Source organism: Neodiprion fabricii, chromosome 1 (assembly GCF_021155785.1).
Source record: "Neodiprion fabricii isolate iyNeoFabr1 chromosome 1, iyNeoFabr1.1, whole genome shotgun sequence".
Classification (NCBI taxonomy): Eukaryota; Metazoa; Arthropoda; class Insecta; order Hymenoptera; family Diprionidae; genus Neodiprion; species Neodiprion fabricii.
The window spans coordinates 4,331,188-4,357,171 of NC_060239.1; the positions used below are offsets into that span (position 1 = coordinate 4,331,188).

The 25,984-nt window shown below is 37.7% G+C and overlaps 1 protein-coding gene across 3 annotated transcripts in view; it reads left to right on the forward strand.

The window, feature by feature from the left end:
- The window catches only part of LOC124177824 (tetraspanin-5), an 88,422-nt gene that overhangs the window by 57,996 nt on the left and 4,442 nt on the right, over positions 1-25,984 (forward strand). Inside the window, exons 2-9 of one of the 3 annotated variants that reach the window (XM_046560684.1) lie at positions 13,075-13,195; positions 17,619-17,692; positions 19,272-19,346; positions 20,143-20,241; positions 21,601-21,729; positions 21,976-22,026; positions 23,498-23,608; positions 25,249-25,365. In XM_046560684.1, the coding sequence (XP_046416640.1) occupies positions 13,075-13,195; positions 17,619-17,692; positions 19,272-19,346; positions 20,143-20,241; positions 21,601-21,729; positions 21,976-22,026; positions 23,498-23,608; positions 25,249-25,365 (777 nt within the window). The remainder of the gene's footprint in view (positions 1-13,074; positions 13,196-17,618; positions 17,693-19,271; positions 19,347-20,142; positions 20,242-21,600; positions 21,730-21,975; positions 22,027-23,497; positions 23,609-25,248; positions 25,366-25,984) is intronic. The other 2 variants (XM_046560678.1, XM_046560668.1) reach the window with 2 other exon arrangements.

Genomic DNA, 25,984 nt, shown 5'->3' on the forward strand with positions numbered 1-25,984 from the left:
GTCTATTCAGTCCGGTAATTTGATATACCCTCCAGGCTTCACCGATATCCGATTCTTTCATGCCGATTCAATTCCACGGAATTTTCACTCCTCGTTTCTTCTATCTTTTCAAACTTTGTGCACATGTGCGGTATGCGCTTGTACGATTGTGGGAATTGTATAACATTGCCCGGGGTGCTTTGTTATATGCAGATGTTATATATTTTGCATCTGGAAAACAAGAAAATCGTGTAAAAATAATCGACGACGACAAGTTAATAAACGAACGTTAATCGTATCGAAATGAAAATACGTCACTAAAACTTCGTTACGTATAATGTACACTTGGTTAATTTTTTTTTTCACCACCTTCTTCAGCTACCTTATAGAAATTTAGGTGAAATTCGCGCAAAGCTTTCAGCGTTTATATGCATAATATGCATGTATCGTCGTCGTCGATTCGCGAAAAGCCTTTGAGTTCTCCTCATCACGGAGTCTGTCTGTTACATTATATAGTTATGGAGGTATAATACAACGTTTTCACCGTCGAGCAGTGAACCGTACGTGAATTCCTTTGCCGATGTCTTTACGGGTTTATTATATGGGTGCGTGTATATATATATATATATATATGTATATATTTATTAGGGTGGTCCTTATTTCGAGGTCGAAAAAATTTTCATTGGGACGTCCGAAAGTTTTAAATGTAAAATGTATGTAATTTTTATAACCAGTTATTTCATTTTTCATGCCTTTGGTATAAATTAAAGGACTGATTTGAAAGTTGACGGAATTTTTGCTTATAATAATGTAATAAAAGTTGTAATTTAGAATTTAAAAAAATAAAAGGGTCAATAGTTATTGGATCTAAACTTAGGTGTCGATAACTGTTACACTTATCTTAATATTCGCCGGAATGTGTTTTTCGCAATATCGTTGTAAAATTTCACGTTCTCAATGTGTTGACGAAAAAATTCACCCTGGCTTTGTATTTTTGAATTTACAATCACCCGTTCTATCTTCTTCTCTCAAACCTAAATACCGACCTAATCATCTCTCCCATTATATATTTTAAGGTCCACGGTGATGACGAGTAACGGAAAGTTATAAAAAAAAAAAAAAAAAAAAGTAACAAAACAATAAAGAACTGAAAATTTAAATCCCTCGATGCGAGATCGCGCTGAAAGCTTCCGGGCATCAGGTGGATGACTGACGCGATTATAGGACAAAACCTTTTAAAACTTTACACCGTGGTGCAGATTCCGCTGCTCTGTTGGAAACTGAATAGCCGCTGCTGCTGCTGCTGCTGCTGCAGTGCTTCGTAAAACGAATACCCAGGTTGCCTATAATAAAGGTTTATACACCGTGTATAATACCTCCGTACAACTGCGTAAGCACGTGTGTGTGTGTGTGTATGCGTACGTGTGTAACGGGAGTATTTGCGCAACGTGGTGGATTCTGTTTTGAGTCAGACCGACTGCACTGCGTCATGCGAGCTGTAAACCACCACGTCAGTTTCTGTACTACAGGTTCAATTGTCAGGCGGTACACGGGCGGCTGAATATCTCGGCTGGAAAATCAAATCAGGAAATTACGTAGATACCGGTATTGTAGGTACGTAGGTATACGTATGTAAATGCACACGGTGTGCATAAGAGCGGCCGGATTCTCCTCCTCCGATGTATCCCTTTTCCTTTGTTCCTCTGTTCTCGGCATTATTGTACCTTCTACCTCGTACCTCTCAATCCTACGCGAAATTGTTTGGCTCTGTATTATTTCAAACTGTTGGATGTACGCGTGTTGTACTCTAGGTATGTAATACGTCTATGTGTGCATGTATGTGTGCATGGAAGCCGCCCCGCATTTGCTCCAATTAAACCTACCTTCGAAGGATATTTATATGTACATATCGTAGAATCGTTGCATGCTTCGCGAAATCATACAATGATACCTCGTTGTGTGAAATTCGAGACTTTTTCGTCTTCGGTTGCGAGAGTAAAAACGAGATCCTCGGATTATTTTTCTTTCTTTTCTTTTGTTCTTGTTTGTTTGTTTTTGTTTTTTGTTTTTTTTTTCCAACGGATATTTGTACGTGACTATTTTTTAAAGCCGAAAATTTTCAACGCTTTTTACGAAAGCAATGAGAATTTTCCGAGTCGTTATCACAAAAGTGATCAATTTAGTTTTTTGATGGTAATTGGCGCGACGATTTTTTTTTTTTTTTTTTTTTTGTATTCGTTCCTTTCTAATACGAATGAATAATAAATCTCTATGGAAAGAAAAGTTTATTCTGTTTTACCTTTGTTTTCTATGCGTACGTTAAATGTTTCGTTTAATTAAAGAGGAATTGAACAGAAGACAAAATAATACGAACACTTTGATTTATCAACGACTTAATCCATACGTATGTTTAATGAATATTTTATCCTATGTACAGTACACCGTACGTTAAATCATTTTTTTTCAAAATCGGTTAAAAGTTGTTTGGAAAAAAGCAAAATCCCGCCTGAAGATGTAATTATTTTTTGACGTTCGGCTGCGGCGAAACGGACGTTGACCGTATTCACTTAAATATGGGTAAGCCGCCCGCTGACTTTTACTACTTGCTCAGACGGCGCTTGGCTCACTAAGATTGTCCGACCTGAAACATATCGAGCTTTGCAAAGCCCGATTCTCTTGTGCAAATCCATCGCAGGGGCGGAGTTGAATTTTTTGGCGACGCAACTTAAAATAAAAACATCAAAATTTGACGAAACATCAAAGTTTCGAAAGTTTCGCCGCCAAATAATTCAAAGTTGGTCGCTTTCGGGACTTTTCAAATTCGGAACTTCTTCGACCCCGCCCCCCGTTTCACGTACCAGGAAATAAAAATTTCACGGAGAAATTTAAACACCGCAACAAGATCGCCACTTTTCTTTTACGTTTTCTATTCTTTTTGACGCCGGTGTACGAAGTGATTTTCCGCTTTTAATGACGACCCGGAGGGGACTTTCCTTTGTTATCTCCTGCCTTTAGTGCTCTTGTAATGGTTAGGCTTTGGTGAATGCGGTAAAAAATGCGAAACGTCGTTGCGACGCGACGAGACGACGCGGCGTTGCGTCAGTCGTTTAGTCACTACTTTACGTCGTAAACTGCAGGTGCAAAAGGCTGCAGTAGCGTGAAGCGTATGTTGCTGTGTTGTAAACTTCGGTACACGTGATACGAAGATGATAATAGAAAATAAATAAACAGGTAAATAAACGATAAAAAATATTTTCAATACACGTTCCGCAGAGAGATTCTTTTCATTCTCTTCATTTTCTCTTTACAATCATCTCGCGTATGTCGCATAATACATAATTTTTGGTAGAATACTCGGACGTGATGCGAAGATATTCGTGTATTAGAGGAATAAATGAACCCAGTATAATTGACGCTGTAAATTATATTCGAATCTCAATTCGCTTCCTTCTTCGTCGCTTTCTGCATACAACAACTACCCAAAACATTATACAGTTGCTTTTTCTTATCAGCCTGTCGGGTGCGTTTGTGGAGTAGTAAATTACACTTGTTCCGAAGATGCAAATTCTGTAGCCGATGAAAACATCGATCCGTCAATGTTCTTTCGAAACCCGAACAGAGAAGCTAATAAAAATCTTACATCCCTAAAGTCTACGATCTAATTTGGTCCTGCGGATGAGACGAATAGAAGAAATCCTCCGAGATCCGGATCTGGATCCTAAAAACTTTACTGGTAGGATGACATTTTTCTATACTGTTTGCGCGGGGCACACGGAAAAAAAGGGCTTGAAGAAAAAAGAAAGAAAGAAAGGAGAGAAAGTGCTGGGTACAGCTTGTTTCTGGTTAACTTTCGCGTCCAACTATCGTTTGTATACCTTGTTACTTAAAAAGTTTCGGGAGCCGTTAGCTTCGGTGGCATACATACATACATACATACATATATATATATATATATATATACACACACACACACACGTATTCCTATACCTGTATACATAGTACCAGTGACACGATATTTGCTTACCGGGTTGATTTCTCGCGGCATCTGGCGGCATACGTATTTTACACACACATATAACGCTCGGTTGCTGCCGGAATCGCGGAAGGTGGTGTTGGGGGGGGGGGGGGGGGGGGGGGGGGAGTTTTCCGTACACAGAAGCTCCTCCTCGCCTTCCCGGAGGAAGGAACAATCCGAAAGTTTTCCCACAAAGCCCTGGCAAAGCCATTTCGCGTCCCTTGTCCTCCGCTGGCGGTGCTGCTGCTGCGAAGATGTCAGTGTGAGGGAAGCTGGAAGGGAGGATCTCTCTCCTTCTCTCTCACCATCCCTCTCTTACCTTGGCTCAACTTTCCCGGAAATATTTGTCCAAACTTGTAGTATTAACGACTTATAGTTCCCGTATGTTCCAAGACAGCTACGGCGAGTTATCATCCTTCTCCTCCCTCGAAAGGAGCCTGATTTACGACTAAACCAGAAGCTGATACCCCGTACGTGCAGCCCTGCACGGTTTGGAAACTTACATTTTTCTAGACGAATGGCTCGCCCCGATTCTTTATTTTTCCTACCCTTTTTTTTTTGTTGTTTTTTTTTTTTTTTTGAATTTCATGAAAATACCACCCCCCGTCCATACCCTCAACGTTTGCTTACGGAATGGATAAAGTTTTACTGTGGACTTGTTTTTTTTTCTTCTTACTTTCTTTTAATCGGTTGAACGTTTATCAAGATTTATAAATTTTTCAGCTTCGGGCTTATTACGATGTCTCGTCTCTTACAGCTTCGTTGCTCTTTCTCTCCCTCTTCCTCGTACCATGTTATATGTATACGTATAAGCTGAAGCGTGGCAAGAAGTGTGCAGCGTAAGGGCATAACAAAAAAAAAAAAAAAAACCAAGACACTTTCGACAAGCGAATCGAGAGAAACGCTTATATTCTTATTGATCGACTTTCTATTTTTATCTCCATTCTGCGACTGGGAGACGAACGGATGGAACAAAAAAAAAAAAAAAATGGACAAAACAAAAACAGGGTGCAAGACAACCCGCGTGCAACAACAATTCAACATCTTCTTATTTCTCGTGCGAATTTTCATTTCCAGCTTGTACGAAAATTTGCACACAAATGAATGATAAATTGAAAAAAAATCCCGTGATTTCGGAACGAACGTGTGAAACGGAAAGGGTGACAATCGATCATCGAATCCGGAGCAATCGGTCACGCGACACGCGACCCGACTAATTTGAAATATCAACTTGACGCTGCTGCATCGCGTCGCCTCGCGTCACGGAGGAACGGAATGAATATGCATAGCTGTTGATTATGCGCGAATTTCGCATACGTGATATATCTGTTTGTGTGTGTGTGTGTGTGTGTATGTTCGTCCGTGGGGTTAAACTTGCTGCACACGCATATGATTAAACCGCAAATACCTGATGGGAGAGGGTCAGGAATTCCCTGAGGTCCCGGAATCACGGCGAATTCGCAGAAGTCATCCGGAGTAATTAGAACGCGCCCGCTGATTGCTCTATATGTATATAGATATATGTATATATATGTATATATATATATATATGTATGTATGTATGTCCGTATCCAAAATGACTATCAGCTTCCGTAATTGAGAAATATCGAAGCTTGCTTCTGACCCTGCCTCTTGTACGTATATACGCGTGCAATTTGTATTTTAGCCTGCATTGCCAAATTCGCAGTCGTTGATCGCTGTGACGAAATTTTGCAGATCCGTTATTCAGCTGGTGTTCGACCGATGATTCCGATCGTTTGCCGTTCGCCGTTGGAACTGAAGCGGCGGGAGTACGTCAGTTTAAACGACTGATCATCTGACCCAATTTATAAACCGTGCCAACTAACCTCGTTTGCCTGAAAACTTCAGAATTGCCAGTTAACCTCGTTTACCTGCGGGTAAAATTGTACCAGATCGATAACGGCCGTGTTTTTATAAAACCCTGCTTTGAAAATCAAATAAGTAAAGGGAAATTACGAGGCACGGGTAAATGTTTTTCAGATTATTTACACGCCCCGCCGTCTTGTCTGGTTTTCGTTTTTTATTCGCTGTTTTATGTCAATGTTTCCACTTGTTTTTATTCGTTGTAAAAATCGGATTTTGTACCTCTTCACGTTTTGCATCTTGGACACCGATGACTACTTTTTACCAATCAATAACGGATCAGGGTAGAGGTTAAAATGTGGAAAGATAAGAAAACAGACGAAGGGCCGAAGTACCGAATTATAATTATATGTATCGTAAGATTCGGAAAATCCTTTTCAAAAAATTTCGAAGTGTCAGAACGTAGAAAGATCATAAGAATCCTCAAAACCCTGATTATTCTACGTTTGATCTTTATTATTACACATTTGAAAATTCTATAAACCAGATTTTCCCTTTTTTTTTTTTTTTTTTTTTTTTTTTTGAATTGTGCGTTTCAATTTTTTATTCTTTCCACATTTTCACCCCCATCAAATATGATTTGTGTCGTTTATGGCCGAGACATTCTCTCGCCATTTATTATCATTACTATAGCTGACTGTATCGCGAACGACGACGCGAAACGAACTTCTGTTTCGCATTTCCGCATCAGCCGAGCCACATGAGCGAAGCTGTGTGACAGTATATCAATATTCAGCGAACCGCCACGAATCAACTACAATTTCGGTGCGGTATAACGGAGATAAACGAGTTTCGAGAAACGAACGAACGCGTGCGACGCGACTGTCGCCGGTATCTCGGCGGTTTGTTTGATTTGTTATTGAAAAATCGTGTTCTTTCATTGTGATCAATTTTTCGCACGAGCCATGAAATTTCCCGTGTTCTGTTGCGGTGAGGAAAAATTGGCATTTATAAATAACACTTCTTGATCTCCTCCCCCTTCGTCTTCGTCAGCAGGGACGATTGCTTCGGAAATCGATCACGTAACCAATTATAAACGTCATTCAATCTCTTCAAATCAACGACCAAAATTCTATAAACAGCCGACGGAATTCCCGGAGGTTTTTAATTAAACGTCGCGAGCGCGGTCGGCTTTAATTGCCTGTTTGTCGAATTACACAAGTCTCGTTTTGTTGTTGGAATGAATTTATTTATTTTCTTTTTTTTTTTTTTTTTATCACCATCTCGCCGTTTCGCAGGATGTGTTGTAATGGAAATTGCTGTTGATCGTTCAGAGTATTTAGACTTTTTCAGGTATTTCTTCGTTGTATTTAATAAACAAATACGTCGAATAAAGCTTCCGTGCAAACGTTTGTACACGTAACATATGTCCGTTGAACGCTGTGACACTCCACGTGTATTTATGAGGGATTATTAAATTTCACGAGCTTTGGTGTTACGGTGTTATATAAATACTACGCGGCACGTGTGCTGTAAGAGTAATTTTCCGCTCTTTCTTCACTCAGAAATTCATTGAATATGAATTTATTTACTTAATCTTTTGTCTTTGTGCTGCTGCACGCCTCTCGACAGGGAAAAAGCAGTGACAATAAATGGGGGAAAAGGTTCAGATTCCATCCAAGCGTCGTTTATTATGCTATCCACGGTACAGTTGTAAACAATTTTAAATGGGTATCGTGTTTTTTTAAATTATATCAGTATAAGATGATTCCGATTATAAATTTCAATGTAAAACCCCACGCAGAGGAATGAAATTTTAAATATTTAATTAACGTTTTTTCTTTCATCAAACTTCATCTTTTAAACTCTAATGATCTTGTCTCGATTAAACCGGGATGATGATGAAAATCGACGATTGTTATATCAACGCCGCATTTTCAGCAATCTTCCCCGAGTGATTCATTAACGGACTTTGATTATACATTCCATTTGGAAACTGCCTGTAGCGGCAATTTTCTTTTAAATTTTTAACATTCATACCCGCCGGCTTTAATCGAAATTAAAAATTGACCATTTCAAAACTCTTCAATGGGTTGTATGTATCCCCTATATAATAATAATAATTATAATAATGATAATGATAATATAATATAACAACCGCTCTCACCTCTCTTAACGTTGTCGTCTTTTCATCCTTAAACCCCGAGAATTCGGGCAGCGTCGCGTGAATTATTTCCTTCAAGCAGAACTTTACTCGAGCTTATTGTTAATCAAGGTATACCAATTGCTCGAATCACAATATCTTTCACTTCATTTCTCAAGAATGATAAATATCCGAATTTCACTGTTACCGAAGCGAAGCGAAGGCAATTTTCATCACTTGATACATTTTTGACCTACAACGGTGTCAAAACTCAGAGTCTCGTTACGCGACGGTAAGAAATTCCGCAGTGTTTTTATTTTTTTGTTTATCGAACGGACGGAATATGAGACGGTATAACGTATAACGCAATCAGCCGGAGATTCATTTGTTCGATTAGAACCGCGGCGTTTCGCCGATTGAATCAGTCGAGTGCAAAGTTTCCTCGAAAAATATAGCGCGGGAAATCCTTAAGGTCGAAGTCAGGTTCCCGTTTAAGTGCCCTCCTGGCGTCCCCTCCTTCGATCCAATCCTTGTGATTCCGAACTCTTACCGCTTCCTAATGTTTCATTACTAATTCCTCGTCGTTGATTTGTTTCACTGCTGCTGTTGCTCACCCTCGTCAGATCGATTCAATGCCCATAAATAGTAAATAAGAGCGGAAAAATGCGCCCCATATGCCGCAAACTCGACTCCGCGATCCTCTGGTATCAAGTTAGATCCGTATAAATGATTGCTCACGCGGTCGTATCCAACTTTTCTATTCTAGCCGCGCATAAATAAGTCGTAATTCTCGAGGAAACTGAGACGAGACGAGACGAGGTCACCTGCTTGCTCCAGGAAACGATCTGCATTATTATGCTATACCGCTTTTATTCGCACAAAACGAAATGGTATCGATAAAAACCATCGTTCTCTTTTGAATCGTCGCTTTTTAATGTCTATGAATTTTTTCCACAACAGTGTAAAAGATCGACTACTTCGAAGATTCTTCACAAACGAAAACGAATCGAATTTATACAAATATTCATAAACGCCAAAGGGTAATAAATTTTCATTCAACATTTTCATGCTTTAGTTAAAGTTCAGGTGATTTCATCGCACGTATATACAAACGTCTCGCAAACTTTTCTCTCGAGTTTAATTGAGCCTGAAAGTTTTCAGCTTGCTGACTCTTTCTTTGTATACATATTTTATAACTTAAGTCTACCTGCAACTTGAATGCTGAACCAATTTCTATACACGATATCATTTTTCAGCTTTTCAGATTTTTTTCTCGTATTGTTATATCCGTCACTAGTTAAATTTTGTGAAAAACTCGTATATTCCAGATCACAAGGACTTGCGGTGCCTGTTATTAATAATCTGCGATTGCGATCTTTCGCAAGTACGGCTTCGAATATCGTTCGAATTTATCCTCGCGTTGTGAAAAGAGTAAAAGTAAGAAGCAAAACAGAAGTGAGACAGCAACGAGAAATGAGAAAAGCAATTGCAGGAGTGGCTGGTCCGACTGCTTCCGTAATTCCTCACAAAACGGTTGACAGGAGAGCCTCAGCTGGGTAAACTTAATCCACGTGAAAGAACTGGATCTGAAAAGAAACGATAAGCTAGAAAGAGGGAGGGCCGAAAGAAAGTGGGTATAAAAAGAAAACGTAGGGTACATTGGTAAACATTTCTGTCCTCCTGCGGTGGCAGGTTTCATACGTCTCGGCACGTCGGGTGGAGTGAAGTAAAGAGAAGGAAAAAATTGATCTAGAGAAGTGAAAAATCGAAATAGGTTGAAGTCGAGTAACGTTTTCGTAACGAAACATTGAGGAGGGAAAAAATATACTGTTTTCTTTGTTTTACAAGGATTTTTAAGAAACTCAAATTTCGAAAGAAATGAGAATCGTTACGATAACTTTGCTAACTTTCAATATGATAGAATTGAAGTGAAAAAAGTTATACGTTTATACGACGCCTGTAATTCCTCACACCTGCACGTCAGCTACGTAATTATCTTTTCGCGATCTTGATACGGATCGCGTGCAACAGCAACAGCTGTAAACGACTCGGAATTATATGGCTCTGGGTACTTGTTACATTTAATTTTATATTAAATACGAATCGCCTTGCTGGAAATTCGCAATTTTTTAAATGCAGTTATTCCCGCAATATACGCGGTCGTTTTAAATTGTCCGAGTTTGTCGACCGCGTTTTTATTTCTTTGAAAATTACGAATAAGCAAGCGCATCGTATACTTTAATTCAGGGTGTCTGGCTGTCAGGGAAATCTAGGAAACTGGGAATTTTTCAGGGAATTTACATGCATCTGGCAAAACCGGGAAAAAGTCGGGCAATTTTTTATTTTTTTTCTCATTAGTGTACCGTTCTTTGAAATGTAGGAAATTACTCTTCCAATCCTAATCTTCGGTTAGTTTCTTAAAATTTGAATGTTTATTGATATATCTGGTAATTTTAGGCAAAATTTAAGATAAAATTGAGCTGAACAAAAAATAGGACCACTTTGACTCGCGACGAAGACTTCTGATGTCTGATTTACTAATTTATAACTAATTTGCATGAAAACAGCAAGTTTGTCGTTAAAGTTAGGTTGAAATGAGCTCTGGAAAATGTCTATTTTCGTCTTGAAAATCGGAAAAAACCGTCAGAGAATTTGATATGTCACCGACGCTAGACACTCTGGTTATACTGTATAATTCACACGAGGGAAAAGTTTTACTCCAAGGTGCAGAAGAGATTCAGCAGCTCAAGAGAAATCGGATTGACGTCGTTCTTTATTCTTCTATCTTCCGACCAAGCTTAAAACGGATAATATTAATCATAGCCAAGTGACTTCGCGATGCTGTCGATACGGTATGTATGTGTATATATGTATAAAAAAAAAATATATATATATATATATATACTAGTATAAATTAAATCGGAATTGTATCACGGACGGGTAAGAACTTCAGAGACTGGTAAAAAAAAAAGAAAAAAAAAAATTAATCTCCACCACTCGACTAAGTTATACATATACATGTGCGTGGAATCTGCAATCAACGCTCTAGCCGTCGGTTGAAAAAAGAAGAAAAAGAAGAAGACGAAGGAAAAGAAGGGAAAGAAATTAGAGTCACTTATCGTAGTTTTCACAAAAGTATATAAGCTTTTGTGTAGTTCTCAGGATCTTTCTTTAATTGAATTTTCAATTAATCCACAACGTGATTGTTGAGAGAAATCTTTGAGCTTAATTATGAAATTCTGGACGGATTTTCTTTACGTTTTTTTTTTATTTTTTCTAATTTTTTTCTCTGACGAAAAGTCAGCGGCTTTTCACAATCCAGAGTTTAAAATAACAATAAAACTTTTACATCTGCCGAAGCTGTAACGAATTTTTCGTTAGTATTTGCAACGTATGTTAATTGTAAACTGGGTTAGGTGTGATTGACGGGGAAACAATTGTTGACGATAAAGCAATTGTTCGACAAAGTTACTACAGTCAATTTAGGTATCCCGGCTGATTCTAATTAATCCAATTAAAAATACCTATCGCTAACCGTCTGGCGTGCTGGAAAATTATTTGCACGGAAAAAGTTCGTGGTTTTCTCCGTTTCTCGCAAACAATTTTCTTTCGCACATTCCGTCATCACACAATTTTACTTCTTCGCACATATAATTCGGAAATGTGTGAAATTTTACAAAAAGACAGACATGTATATGTATATTGATAATTCCTCCCTAAGGCGAAAAAACTTGACGCATTCATCGTCAATATTTTCACCCAGCAATAAATCGGGCCGAATTTCGATACTGGGTTGTATAATGTTGGTTGAAGGAAAGTGTTCATCCAGGGGGATTCAAGGGTTAGCTGATATAAGCCCTCTTGCTCCTCGTTGGGCACCTGATTACACAGCCGAAGAGATTAAAATTGTAAACCCGTATAATACCTGGTCCTACTTGTCTATACATCTTACACGAAACATTCTCTCTGCTTCCGAGACACGGACTTCTTCTCCCTGTCATTTTACCACTCGCATTCAAAAGTCCGACGCATATAACAAACGACAAAGAAACTCGTGTTACGATATTGCCAACTAGCGTATAATAGCGAAAAAAATTTATATGAATATTTGACGATGGCAAAGCGATGATATCCTCGTCCTGTGATATACGATCCTCGAATAAAAATTTTAATGTCATTTTTATCAGACAGTCCCGATTAATTGGTTCGATTTTAACCAATCCTTTGACACAGTCACTGGTTGTGTATTTGCTCGGTTGATGCATAAAACAGATTTCTAAATATTTCTCTTAATATCGTCGCTTTGTTTGCACTTCTCTCTCTCCATCTGTTCCTCTTTGAATCATTGTACAATAACTATCACCAAAGCATGAAAAGAGAAAAAAATAAATAAGTTAAAAAAAAAAAATCAAATAAAGAAGTACCGAAACTACGTCACTGTAGATTTACTGGAAATCTATTAATCGATAAATGGATAAAAATGCCTGTGTATAGAATTTTCAAGCTCTCGCACAGTCTTCTTACCAAACTTATATGATATAGGTGACGTGTTCAACGAAACTTGTTACAAGTGTTTTACATCTACCTTGTATAATTAACCTACGAATGTGATGCATAGCTATATGTAAATATACGTACACATATGTGTTACATATATGCACACGGGGTTCAGCGTTCCCTCGTTGACCCGACATAACGGAATAATAGAAATGTCACGTTCGAGGGAGCAGAATCATTGGGCATCCCTCATTATCTGAAATTAATTGTCGTCGTGCTTGGTCAGCCGAAATGTTGCAGTTGCAGGACGCAGCTTTCTCTCTCTTTCTCTCTTCCTCTCTCTCCCTCCCCCCTTCTTCCCGTTCAGCCTGTCCATGCGATTGCTCGTTCGGCCAGGCGACAATTAATCATCCCATCGAAATCTGATTGTATACACCTTTTTATCGCCCGACTGTCAATTACACTTTCAATCGTCATTTTCCCATAATTAACAAACTGTAACATCAAAATATCCAAAAATACAGGGCAGGGTGTTAAACTTGAATCGTGTGTCAAACTAACCAAAATTCAATATCGTTGTGACTAATCGCGTCTCTTGCGTATTTTCTCCTTTCAGCTGCTCGGTCTCGGCATCATGGCAGTCGGGGTTTGGGCCTGGACGGAAAAGGACACTTTCAACAACTTGTCTCGCCTGACGAACGTCGCGCTCGATCCGGCCTTCATTCTCATTCTAATCGGTAAGTTTGCCGCTATTCAATTTTTCAACCATTGAAAAATGTAATGTAATCATTGGACAAAGTGTAAGAGTGACGATTTAATTATTACAACTGGAGTTTAACAACGAGAGAAATTAATGCCGACAGTATTTATTCCAAATTATTGCACGCTCTCGATATTTCAAAAAAAAATAAATGAATAAAAAATTTCAATATTTCTATACCATACTTTTTCTTCCGGTTAATTAATAGATGACAATTAATTTTATACGAATATGCGAAAATCGAAAGGTGCATTGCTCGCTTGATTCTGTGATGAGGCTGATCGCGTGTTTCTCGAATCTTAATCATCCGCTGCTCGTGAGATATCGAGATTTTCTTCTTAGGTGTAAACATGTACACACACACACACACCCACACACACATGTCTGACGATAACTTCGTAGAAACGAGAAACTCTGGAGAGTCGTTAAAACTATTCTAAAGCACGTATGGTTAAAATCTTGTGCAATATTTTACGTAGAGACTGGTAAAATCAAAATGATAGCTTACCAGTTGTTGTTTCTTTCTTTTTCTACCATAAATTACGTAACTGTTGCAAGCGAAACGCCGACGTCGTGCAAAGAAATATAAGTAATTTTACGAATAAGTAGCTTGTTTTTTTTTATTTAGATATTGCGATACAAGTAATTTGAATCTTTCAATTTCGACTTGGATGAAAAAATTAGCAGGATTTCTACCTATTTCTTAGTTTCTTCAGTTCCACTTTCGTCTGATTTCGTTGGCTTGTTTTTGTTTGCTGCTCGTCTCGAGTACGTTATACACGTAACTCGTTGAAAAAGTAGCAATGAAAGCCTTTTCGACCCTGAAGTATAAAAAGAAGCGAGATTTTTTTTTATTTCTATATATTCGTTTTTCTTCTCGTTTTGCCGCTTCTTTCTTTTAAACATCCCGATGAAAAGACACGCGTCAGACGAATTTAGTAGATATTTTCTATACGTAAGAAAGAAATCCATTCGTTCATTCCTTCACCTTTCCTTCTAGTTTATGCTTGTTCTGTCCTTTGATTACTCGTAGCCAAGAAATTTTCCCGTATTCACCGTTACGTATCTACGTACATATCGTACGCGGGTGTATATCTTCGTATAAATATACACAACGCGAATTTTTATGCCTCTTTGAACCCTCTTCTCAGTATACGCAGCGTCATGTATTTTTCACTACCCAAAGGACTTTGCTAAGCTTTTTTGCTTCCTCTTATCGCTGAGCAGTGCGCGCCTGATTTGAACACGCGATTGACTCTGCACTCCATTCAAACACATCAGATGGAAATAAATTGTAAATAAAAATGGTGAAGAAGATGAGAAAGAGATAAAAATTCATTTCGAACGCGTCGTTTTCAAGTGAGATAAATAGCGACAAACGAATTGTACCAAATTCTTTTTCAACCTTCGACGCATTCGTTCGTACTTATTACGTATTACGTAACGAGTATCGCGCATCGCAGTTGCACTTGCACTTGCACTTGCATGCGGCAAGCGTGAAGCGCAGACACGCGGCTTCCTCGAGTCTTCCCTAACATCGAGTCCGACTACTTGATTTATCAACCCGCGAACGTGCCAACGAGAGAAAATCTACATTTTACTTCCAACGGCTTTACATATATATATACACGTACGTAACATCTTACACGGAGCTTTATCGCGAGCTGTCCGTCTTTCCTTATATATCTAAAATATCTCTCTTTACTGCTACGGGGTTAATTTACCGCCCTTGTTTTCCACGCGGAGTGATACGCCTGATTTTAATTTATACGTCTGTGTCACGCAGGGGTTTACAATTTCATTCTGGAATCTACCTATTACTTTGTATTATATATAAATTATCGCTATCGAAACGGTCAAGTTGAATGATTTTTTCAACACGAATTCATTCTTAATCAGCTTTGTATGAATAATTTACTCATAACTATCGATGCTGAATATCAAGTAGTGACGTTTCTGGTAAAATATATCGTAATTCGTTAATATTTCGGATCTTTGACTGTATCCATAATTTTAACCGAAAGAAGTTTTCAACTATTGTAACTATTTATAGCTATGAAAAAAGCGCTAAGTGGCTATTGAGAAAGAGTATTGTATAATATCGTTAAGTTACATCCTATAGTTTTAGCCTTTCGGTTTGATTGGTTGATATAATTTTTATTCAAACTTCGCCACGGCGGTGAGAAAATTATTCTTCTTCTTATTCTTCTCTTTTTTTTTTCGTTTAGAATTATTATAAGAAAAAAACTGTGCATGCCACAATACCGTTAATTTCGATGTATCCAATACGTCGGATATAATTCGGAATACCCTTGATCGATAATGTCGCAAGCCTTGATTCTCCCGAAAAGACAATCTTGAAAGTTACGCGGGGTAACGGAATAGACAAAAAAAAAAAAAAAAGGAAGAAAAAAGTCATCACTCTGTGAAATTGGTCCTTGCGCAATTCCAATAACCGTGAAATCCTCTTCGCGTGCAACAAGACGATGACGCTTCTCGTGGTCAGGTGGCCGATATTATGCCTAGAATAGAGAGAGTGGCGACGGCGGGATATACGTGGACTCCCATTCATCCATCCTTCCCATCATTCTCCGTAATCACTGTCAGAGTCAGTCGGTGCATCCATCCGTCCGTCCATCCATCCATCCATCCATCCATCGACGATACCGCCGCTCGTATCATGTTCTTAGCATTAATTAGATTACGTCAATACCGTCGTGCGTGTAATCCACCGACGGTCAGAGAACATCGTGATATATAACGTGTATACCCGATTCTACGGAAAGTTGCAGCGTTCAAGGGCCGATGTAATGCCGGGAGGATCGCGGTTGTCGTTAAAGCGTACAATTCTTCCAGTTAATTTTGCATTTCAAATTTCTCAGATCTAATCTATCTGTTAGTAACGATTCTGTTCGAACAGTGGATTCGCCGTTTGTTCAATTTACAAATACAATAAATTTTCACCACTTTTAATATATTTTTTTTTTTTCCATGAACTAAAATATGGTTTAAACGTACTGAAAATTCCGAAAAAATTCTCACAACTTTTATTTTTCGTTTACAACATTTCTAGACATATGTATATGTATGTAAACACACTTTCTATAACGTCAGATATTCAGCGCGAGATTGGCTACAAGAATGCTTTTTTTTTTCTTCCCCGTCAGTGTGTAACATCTAATACGTCACTGAATTTTCATCCACCCAGGTGGAAATATTTTCGTCACAAAAGTAGCTGTATCACCATGATATATATCTACATGTATACATCTATACGTATATAAAAGGATTTGGCGTTGTCCCGATGATATTGCGTTGCTCAGAAAGATGGCGTATCGATTTTCCTCCCACATATTATACCTATACGTCTTGATACACCATCTTATACGGTTTCGTTGATATTTCGCAGAGCGCGAAAGAGATGAAGAGAGAAGGAGAGAAAGAGGGAGAGAGAGAGAGAGAAAGGTAAAACGAAATAATAATAATAAAATTAAAAAAAAAAAAAAGAAAGTAAAACGAAATTGCGGTAAAAAATCGTTTTTTCTCTCTTCACGCTCGGAAACATTTTTCATGCCGCAATGACCAACAGCTCCGGATCTCTTCAAAGGTATTCGAGAGCGGTAAAGCTTTGTTTATGTACATATGTATACATTTATGTATACAAATCTATATGTATATATATATATATATGTATATACATACGCGTGCAGTAGGAATGGAGGTAGCAGAAATCTGCGGGGAATTTTCATAGCGTCGCACGTATAATATTATAACACGACAGAGAGCGGATGTCGTAATAAGTTCTCGGTAATTAAACCATCCTTTATATACGTACACCTATTACGCGTATGAAAGGAAAGGTTCAAGGGTTTTGGATTATTAACCTAGGGGAACGAATTAGCCAGTTTCCAGAGGGTGCTATTCTGTATACATATTTACCTAATTTCTGCAGCACAGATTTTCCTCTGTAGCTGCAGGTGATGCGGATCATTCTAAACCCACCTTCTTCCCGTTTCGACGTTGATTGCTAATTACTCCGAGAATGTACCCCTAATTGAATCTCTCGAAGAAGCCAAAGAATACGATTAATGTGTAGAATATTACGCAAAATTGTTTTTTAGTTTTACGCATGCGCTCCGATTCCGAGAATTAAGCTTATCTAAGGACGGAGATTCTTGATTGTTTTTTTTTAAATGAATCGATAAAACAGACTCTGAATCGCGAAGTTTATCGAGCTTCTAATTTGTATTTTAATGATATTAAAATATCACCCTGACACGGCACAAGAAGAAAGAAGAAAAAAATCATTTACAGAAAACTAATAATTTAAATTTCTGTGAATTAATTATTACAATCTGTAACTAATTTCAGACCGTTTGATTGTTTCTTTTTTTTTACAGGCACAGTGACGTTCATCATCGGATTCACAGGATGCGTTGGCGCGTTGAGAGAAAACACGTGTTTACTAGCTGCGGTTAGTGCTTATAATTATTTCAATATTGCTTATTTTCGTTAGGTACATAAGAATACGTGTATAACAATTTCACAGATCTGGACATATTTTTTTTCTTGCAAATTTCGTCACAATGTTCTTTCGATTTGTATGAATAATTGTTAATATCATTTTACTGTCGGATTTTTTTTAACGTCAAGTTTAATAAACCGCAAGTTCGGATTTACGGGGGTTAAAAACTTGAGCAATCGGCTTGTTTCAGTCAGGTTTACTACCGAACAACCCGGTATCGTAATTTCTTACAACTACTTCTGCTACGTTATCGTCCTTCTCGGTATTTCTGCACACATAGGTATACATACATGTACCTTGGATATATACCCGGGCTTATCTAACGTTATTAAAAAAGTCTTATCTATGCACAGCACGATACATGTATTGTTTATATGGCGTACATATCCATGTATGTATATTAGGTATGCAGCTAAGCAGCTATCTTGCTTTCCTTATATCCCTAATATACGTATCCTCAAATTATGTCCCCAAGGATCAAACCGGAATATCAAAGTTCGTACGCCGGAGGTTTTCCAGCTTCTGGAAATAAATCTTATCCATACATATATTCGCGTTTTTAGCGCGCTCTTCGCGGTAGTGATTTCAATTTTTATTTATTTTTTTTCTCTCCTTATACCTTGATGAAAATATAATTTCAATTCCGAGAAGCAATCCACTTTTCAGCTCTTTTTTTAACACGATCCAAACCACCGTAACGGATGGCAGTGGAAATATGCAGATACCACGGATTTAAGACTGAAAGTGAATTATTCAATCAATCGTGTGCTGGATTATTTTCTATAACGTGAACAAATAATTTTCGTTTCTTTAAAACGATTGGGTTTCAAGTTAAGCTTAATCGTTGTAACAACTCTACAGCAGTTTCTCGAATCGTCAACTTTTACTCCATCCGCTTGTCAAGGTTCATCAATTAACGAATCTAAACGAGTTTTTCGGTCTTCAATGCCAAAGCAGTATAAATATATATATATACATGTGTCTACCATTTCCATCATCGCTCACAGATTAAATCACCTGTGCATGTGAAATACTTGTGCAGCAGTTACAATCTAATAGTGCATTCCTGGAATAGCGTTACGCGTCCGCTCTAATTTACGGTTCGCGGTGTTTGAAATTTTTGAAAGTTTCCAAACGCTGTGTAATTTCGCTAATATTTGCACCGACCGCAGCGTGCGGTAAATTATTATGCGGTATAATAGAATCGCGGGTCTAATGAAGTTGGAATTAATACGACTCGATCTCGCGTATAACGTGTCGAAATTCGAATGCTTGATTCGATCGTAAAATCGAATATATTTACCAGGGGTACGTGTCGGTAAATTTTTTATCGTGAAAATGATGTAAAAGATAAAACTGCCGGAAGTTGTTACGTATTTTCTTTCTCGATCAGCGATCGATCTCCACGACGATATCTTTTTCAACCTGTTAGACAATCCCGACTGTTCGCAATGTCGCAAAGGTTGAATTAAAAAAAAAAATATATAACGAATGAAAATAATCACGCACGTATTTACTTCTGTTTCAGTACGCGATATTTTTGGCGCTGTTACTTCTTTCGGAAATGACAGCTGGCATATTGGGATTCGTCTTTAAAGATTGGGTGAGTCTCATTTTTTTTAACGTGAATTTTTCACAACCTTCTCGAAGCGACTTCCGCGATGTACGTTACGTGTTTATATACTATATTATATACCTACCTATACATATATACTCTACGGCAGAATTTATGGAACAGCTGTCGTTCAAAAGTCCAATCATGTAACAAATATAATATTGACAGTACACGTTTTCTGTTTCGACGAATTGTGCGATATGGAAGTTTGAGTTGAAAGAAGAAGAAGAAGAAAAAAATATGAAGAAGAAAATACTCCGAGAGTCTGCAGCGATTCTGTTATTTTTATTTATTTATTTATTTATTTATTTATAGACGAGTCATACGATGGTTTTTTTCCGCTATTTTTTTTTTTTCTTTCTTTTTTTCTCATTCTTCTCTCATCTTTCAGAGATTTGGAATATAATTTTTTCGCGAAGAGTGTACTCAACCGTTTCACCACGAGAATTAACCCAATGCTCGTGAAATTAATAAAAATCGAGATGCCGAGCCACGTAAATGTCGGTCCTCGAAATTTCCAGCCGAGAAAACGAGGAAATGAGGTGGAAAACAAATTTCAGGCGTATACGAAATTCGTGTATATACGAAAGCCGATGGAATAGCCGTGGCAAGCTCGTAAAAATCAGACGTTGGAAAAAATGGATCGGTTATTTGGGACATTGGTTCTTTTTTTTTTTTTATTTATTTTTTCTATATCAAATTCTGTTTTATCTGTCACGCGTACCTTACACGTATGCATATGCTTACTCTCTCTAATTCACATTCACATATTTTACGTTAACAGATCAAGTCACAGGCCACGGGTGGATTTCAAGCTTTCATAATTCACTACAGAGAAGATCCCGATCAACAGAATCTGATCGATTGGATTCAGGAGGACTGGGTAAATTACTATTATATTATTATTGCTTGATAGAAATATTTCTTTTCTTTTTATATCGTTATTTATTTATTTATTTATTTATTTATTTATTTTTTCTTGTCATTTTTGAATGATTTTCATTCGAAGAAAAAATCCGTTCCACGTTATATTATTAATTACAAAGTTCCGAAGGTAGGTAACGAATTAGATACCTGTTATGGAACTGGTTTAAAACTGACAAGCTGCTGGAGGGAAAATTATGTAGGTACTAACGAGGAAAAAAAAAAAGTTGGACGCTTTCAGAGGTTTGAGGGCAAAGCAGACAAGTATACCGATGCCAAAAAGTAGTGTTTGTGGAGTAAATTAGGCAAGGAGTGGTTACACGGGTCGGGCTTCCACCAACCGTGAAATATTGAGGTTTAATGAAACTTGGGTGACTTTACTACGCAGCCGAGATTCTCGCACGGCGATAGCTCTCAGAATTCTCGACTCTTATGCATACCTGTGTATGTGTGTATATACGTGTGTATATACATATATACGTGCAACATTCAACCCCTGTTTGGCGCCACCTTAATATCTGCCCTTCAATTAATTAATACCAGAAAATATCCCTATTTTATCCAATGTTAGGTACTATACTGAGAAAAATTTTATTTGTTAGAGTAACTAGAAAAATTCAGTAAAACAGGTATCGTTGAAAAAACTGTTTGAATATTGTTTGATAGACGAGATTACTCTACTTTTTTAGCTAAACAAGGTTTTAACGTCAATTTATTCTTGCACAAGCATTAAATTTTCGCAACAGTTACAAGAAAATATAGCAACAGTGATCGTAATGAGAAAGAATAGTAACGGATACTAAACTTTCTGGTAACAGCTAGAAAACTAATTTTCATTATCTACTTAGAACTATATTTTTCGATTGTGGTAAAAAATGAAAATGGCTATGGACGGAACGGTAACCGGAACTAAAAATTTCTCTCAGTGTATGTAACATCCACGCAATTTTGTTTCCTTGTCGGTAATTTTAGATTTTATGATTTCTTTGACAAATGATAAAATCAAAAATTTACCGCCAGTTTTATAAACAGCAACAGAAGCTCGGATATCGTTAGTTTATTTTACATCGCATCAACACTTTTGCACCATTCGATCTCTGCGTGCTTATAAACGGTTCGGTTTATTCTGAATTTTCTTTTCTTTTTGCTGTCGTTACGATTGCTGTGGAATACACATGTGTCGGTGTGTGCGTATGTATCTCGTTTCGAGATAATTTATATTTCTTTTTCTTATTCGCTCGTCCCGCTATCCGCCCTTATCCGAAATTCGAATCGAAAACCAGGGGGTAAATTTATCGTTGAGGGTGTCGTTTCGCAGCTGCAGTGTTGCGGAATCGAGGGCCCCAAGGACTGGGACCGAAACAACTACTTCAACTGCTCCTCGAGTGAGATTGGGTCGAGAGAAGCATGCGGTGTGCCTTTTAGCTGCTGCAAGCGGAAACCAAACGTAAGATCGTTTCACTCTGTATCATTGTTTTTCATTAAAGGTATAATACCTACATGTATACCTAAACTTTGAGTAGACCGAGTCTTTTATCGATATTCTTCTATAATCGTAAGTCAAGTCCTGGAAGTTCTGACTTTGATTTTTGGTTTTTCTGTCGTTACTTTGACGTGTCGGATATTCTATCCGACAGATTTGTTGCTGGTAAATTTACTTTTTTTTATTTAATCTTGTTGAAATACTTTTCAGGAGATTATCAAGAACAAACAGTGTGGATACGACGTGCGAAAGCCCGGCTATGTAAGTATTCGGTTTGAATAAATCGACCTCTATCATTTTTACGAGATAGTTATACGTATAGTACAGTGTAGTATATTTGACGTATAAAAATTATACAGTCGATATTTAATCGCGACGATCTTCCCTGGTGAAAAGTTTTCTCCATCTCTTATTGGAAAATTCGTTGTAGAAGTAAGTTTTGCCAAAAAAATCCTGGAAATCGGAACATTTGAGAAGTGCGCGGGAAAATTGTAAAAGTAGAAAAATCAACGAATCACGAAACGTCGGTATTGCGATGAAGATTTATTCGTACAATTCGCACTATGATACGATCGAAAGTGACGAAATGACATAAATCTTTGTATTTTCTTTCCTGTCTTGACATTATTCCGAAAAAAGTCGGAAGAAAAATTCTTGCCCTGTGCAGCTCAATTTGGATAATCAATATATTGCAAAAATAAATAAATCAATAAATAAATAATACTTGAGAAAACTCGTACCATTCGGGGAATTGAATAAAAATTTTTTTATACTTACAAATCAAATACACTTGTATAACTACAAAAAAAAAGAAAAAACGGAAGGTATAATTTCAGAAGTATCTACCAGTGATGATAAAAAATACAAGGCACATTTTTATTCGTCGGTTTTTAATACCTATTGAGATCTATTGAGATAATTAGCCTCACCCTCGATATACGCGAGATAACGTTGAGAAGTCCAAGCGATGTTTTCAACACCGAGTTGAAACTTCTGTCGTCGGGGACGTGGGTAATTATTAGCCACAAAAGAGGGGGAATTGCAAACCAGGTCAGGATGCGGCCGGGAACCTAATTAGACGGAAAACGAGGGAGCAGAGACGAGAAATTATCGTACCTCTCTCGGTTGAGGACTCTTTTCCTTATTTGAGGGGTCCTTTTACAACGTATTATATGCGCGCGTACCTATACACCAATTATATTGCGCCCTAATAATACCTCGAGTGTAATTGCATATTATGCAAATATTTTTATATTGCTCCCCCACTCGTCGTCGTTATCATCCTCGTTATTTTTTACCAACCGCCTCCGGAAGAACATCGCACAAATTATATACACATATGTGTAACATACACACCCAGTTGTTTCAGTAAGAATATGCTCGTTTAAAATATTCCTGCGATATTTTTGATCAGCTATTTAATCGAAGTTGCCTCGTATATGAATCGAAACCATCGTTTAATCGATCGGTCAGTAAAACGATTAACCGAAATCGTTGATTAGCCGATTAATGGGAAAAACGATTAATCGAAGCTGCCGATTGATCGCTAAATGCCACAGCGCCAAACCTGTAGATGTAATTATCTACCGAGGAACCCCCTCGAGGAAATGGGGTGAAGAAAAAAATTATGGAAAAATAAGATACGAGTTTGAAAAATCGGCGGCTCCGCATGCTTTCAGCTCTATTTACACTAACCAAGCATTGTTGTCTTTCTTTCTCCTGGGGTGTGCAGCCAGGGGAAAGAAGTATCTTTGAAAGAGGGTGCCTAAGGGCCGGCGAAGAGTGGGTCGAGTTGAACCTCGTCCCCGTTGCCGGCGCCGCAGTTGGTGTTATGGTCCTCCAGGTACCCGACAATCACCCCCGACATCTATATACCTCGACATTTTTCTCTACCCTTCCGTATGCACGTGTTGAGTGGTTTTCCATTCTTCATTTCCCTCGATCGAGTCTCGCTTTTCATCGGATATTATAACGAAATGTTGCCATTTTTTTAATTTTTAATTAATTTTAACGGTACCCCGAGTGACGCGAGTTGATGAAAATCAGATTGACTAGTTTATTTTGAAAAACTGACGCTTTATAGATATTTTTTAGTACATTTTCTAACTTGAGTGAAAATCCTAAATCGTGAATTCATTTTATCGTCACCAGACGTCACGTAATGATTTTCTTTTTAAAACGGACGTACGGAAGGTGAGAAATTCATGTTTTAATGCATGCAGCGATCGATAGGTACAAAATATAATTTTTCTGATTGTTAATAATGCTTGTCGATTGGAAATAGTAAACATTTTGTTTTCTTCTTTTTTTTTTTCATTACACTTTCTGGCAAGACGTAATTCAACATTTATCTCCTAACGTAACTTTTTATACATACAATGCACGTGACGCGTATTCATTTACATAAATATATACATATTTTTCGCATGCGTATAGTATGTATAATTTCGTAAAAAATTTTTGTACCACGTATGTGTCAGTTTAATTTATGCCCGCGTACAGCTGTTATATGTGTGTACATATTCCGAAACGTACGTTTACTAATTGCATAATATTAAGATGGTAAAATAAAATCGTTGGAATTTACTGGGTAAGTAAGTAGTTATTTAAGTAAATAATTGTGGAAATTTACATTTCTACAGAGAAATTTTCAAAGTGGGGAAAAAAAAAAATAAAAAAAACGTTTCACGTTTGACCTTTCGTGCGAACCGCGAGTAGAACTTTTATATCGAAGGTGAAATAGCATCGGCAGAGCTGTAACCTCATGGCTCTCTGCGAGGTAAAACCATGCGAGCTGTAAATTACCTGCCGTTAATCTAATCCTGCAGCAGGTTCGTTTAATCGGTGAATTATTGAGCCCACTTAGAACTATCTATTTAGCAAAGCCTGCGATTAAACCGCCCGGCCCGCGCCGTTGTTGAACGTTGCATATTTCATCTACATGCGCTAAGGAGGGTGTAGAATTTGAAACCCCATAATTTTTCACCTTCAACGTTAAATTCTTTTTTATCGCGTTCTTTTATTACTTGAGATGAAAAATTTGATTCCGTTAATTAAGTTGTGTACCGTATATTGCGAGGAGGTAATTAAATACGGCCTTCGAAGTATCGTTGTAGACAGAAGTGTGCCGGCATTTCTAATTAAGAGATTATTAATGTAATTGCGATTGTATTTAACCTTTTCAACGTTTAAAGATTATATCTCTTGTATGTTTCGCGTTTTTTTTTTTTTTTCAATCATGCATTCATCTCCAACTTCCTGATTGGAATTCTTTACCGTTGAAACAGTATAACTGTAAGATCGCTGATTTGTTTGTTTTATCACGATTAAAGAAAAACGGAGATCGAGTTGTCTCGGTAAAAATTTTCAGTCCCCGCCGAATGGCCGAGGCATCGCAGATCCTTTGGACTACTAACAACAACTAATCCTGCAGTCGGTAAGACTTAAGAAGTTTCGAATTTTTGTTTGTTTGTTTTTTTTCAGAATTTTGACGTAACCAAGGTGATCAATGATAAGGGATGCGTTCAGGCGGGCGAAGAATGGATGGAGAGGAATCTACTTGCCATTGCCAGCAGTGCTGTTTGCACGGCTTTCGCTCAGGTACGATGGACCCAATCTTGATCTCCGCGAAGCTGCACCGCAGCCTCTTACCTCCCCTCGTCTTTATCCCATGAATATCTAATTTTACCCACATTTTATTCTTATCCGATTAACGATATATCACCCGAGATACACGCGACTCTTTCACCTTGCCCCGAATTTAAAATCATCACCAGTGAATTCAGGGAATTGTTTTCTTTTTATCTTTTTAATAAATTATCCGGTTCAATGCGCGCGTCACTTGTTCACTGCTGATTTAATTTTTTTTTTTTTGTCTTTTTTTACAAGTCGTCGAGACACGAATGGTTTCTATCAAAGCGTGCTCGTGATTTGATAATACAATGAAAATTGATAAAATTGTGGAAATTTAAAACAGAACAAGGTCTGGTGATTAATATGCGTTATAATGAATAAAAATTTTCTCTCCTGCAGAATGTATTTTTTCCATACATGTATATTGAATAATTTGATAGTTAATCGTAAGGCAATCGTTGTAGTTTTAAGCGAGGAGATTCCGATCGACGCTTCCGTGAAATATAAGGTAAGATATCGATCATTGTAAACATCATCTTGTGATGTCTTGCAGATGAACATGCAGTCGCAGGAATGTCCATTATTC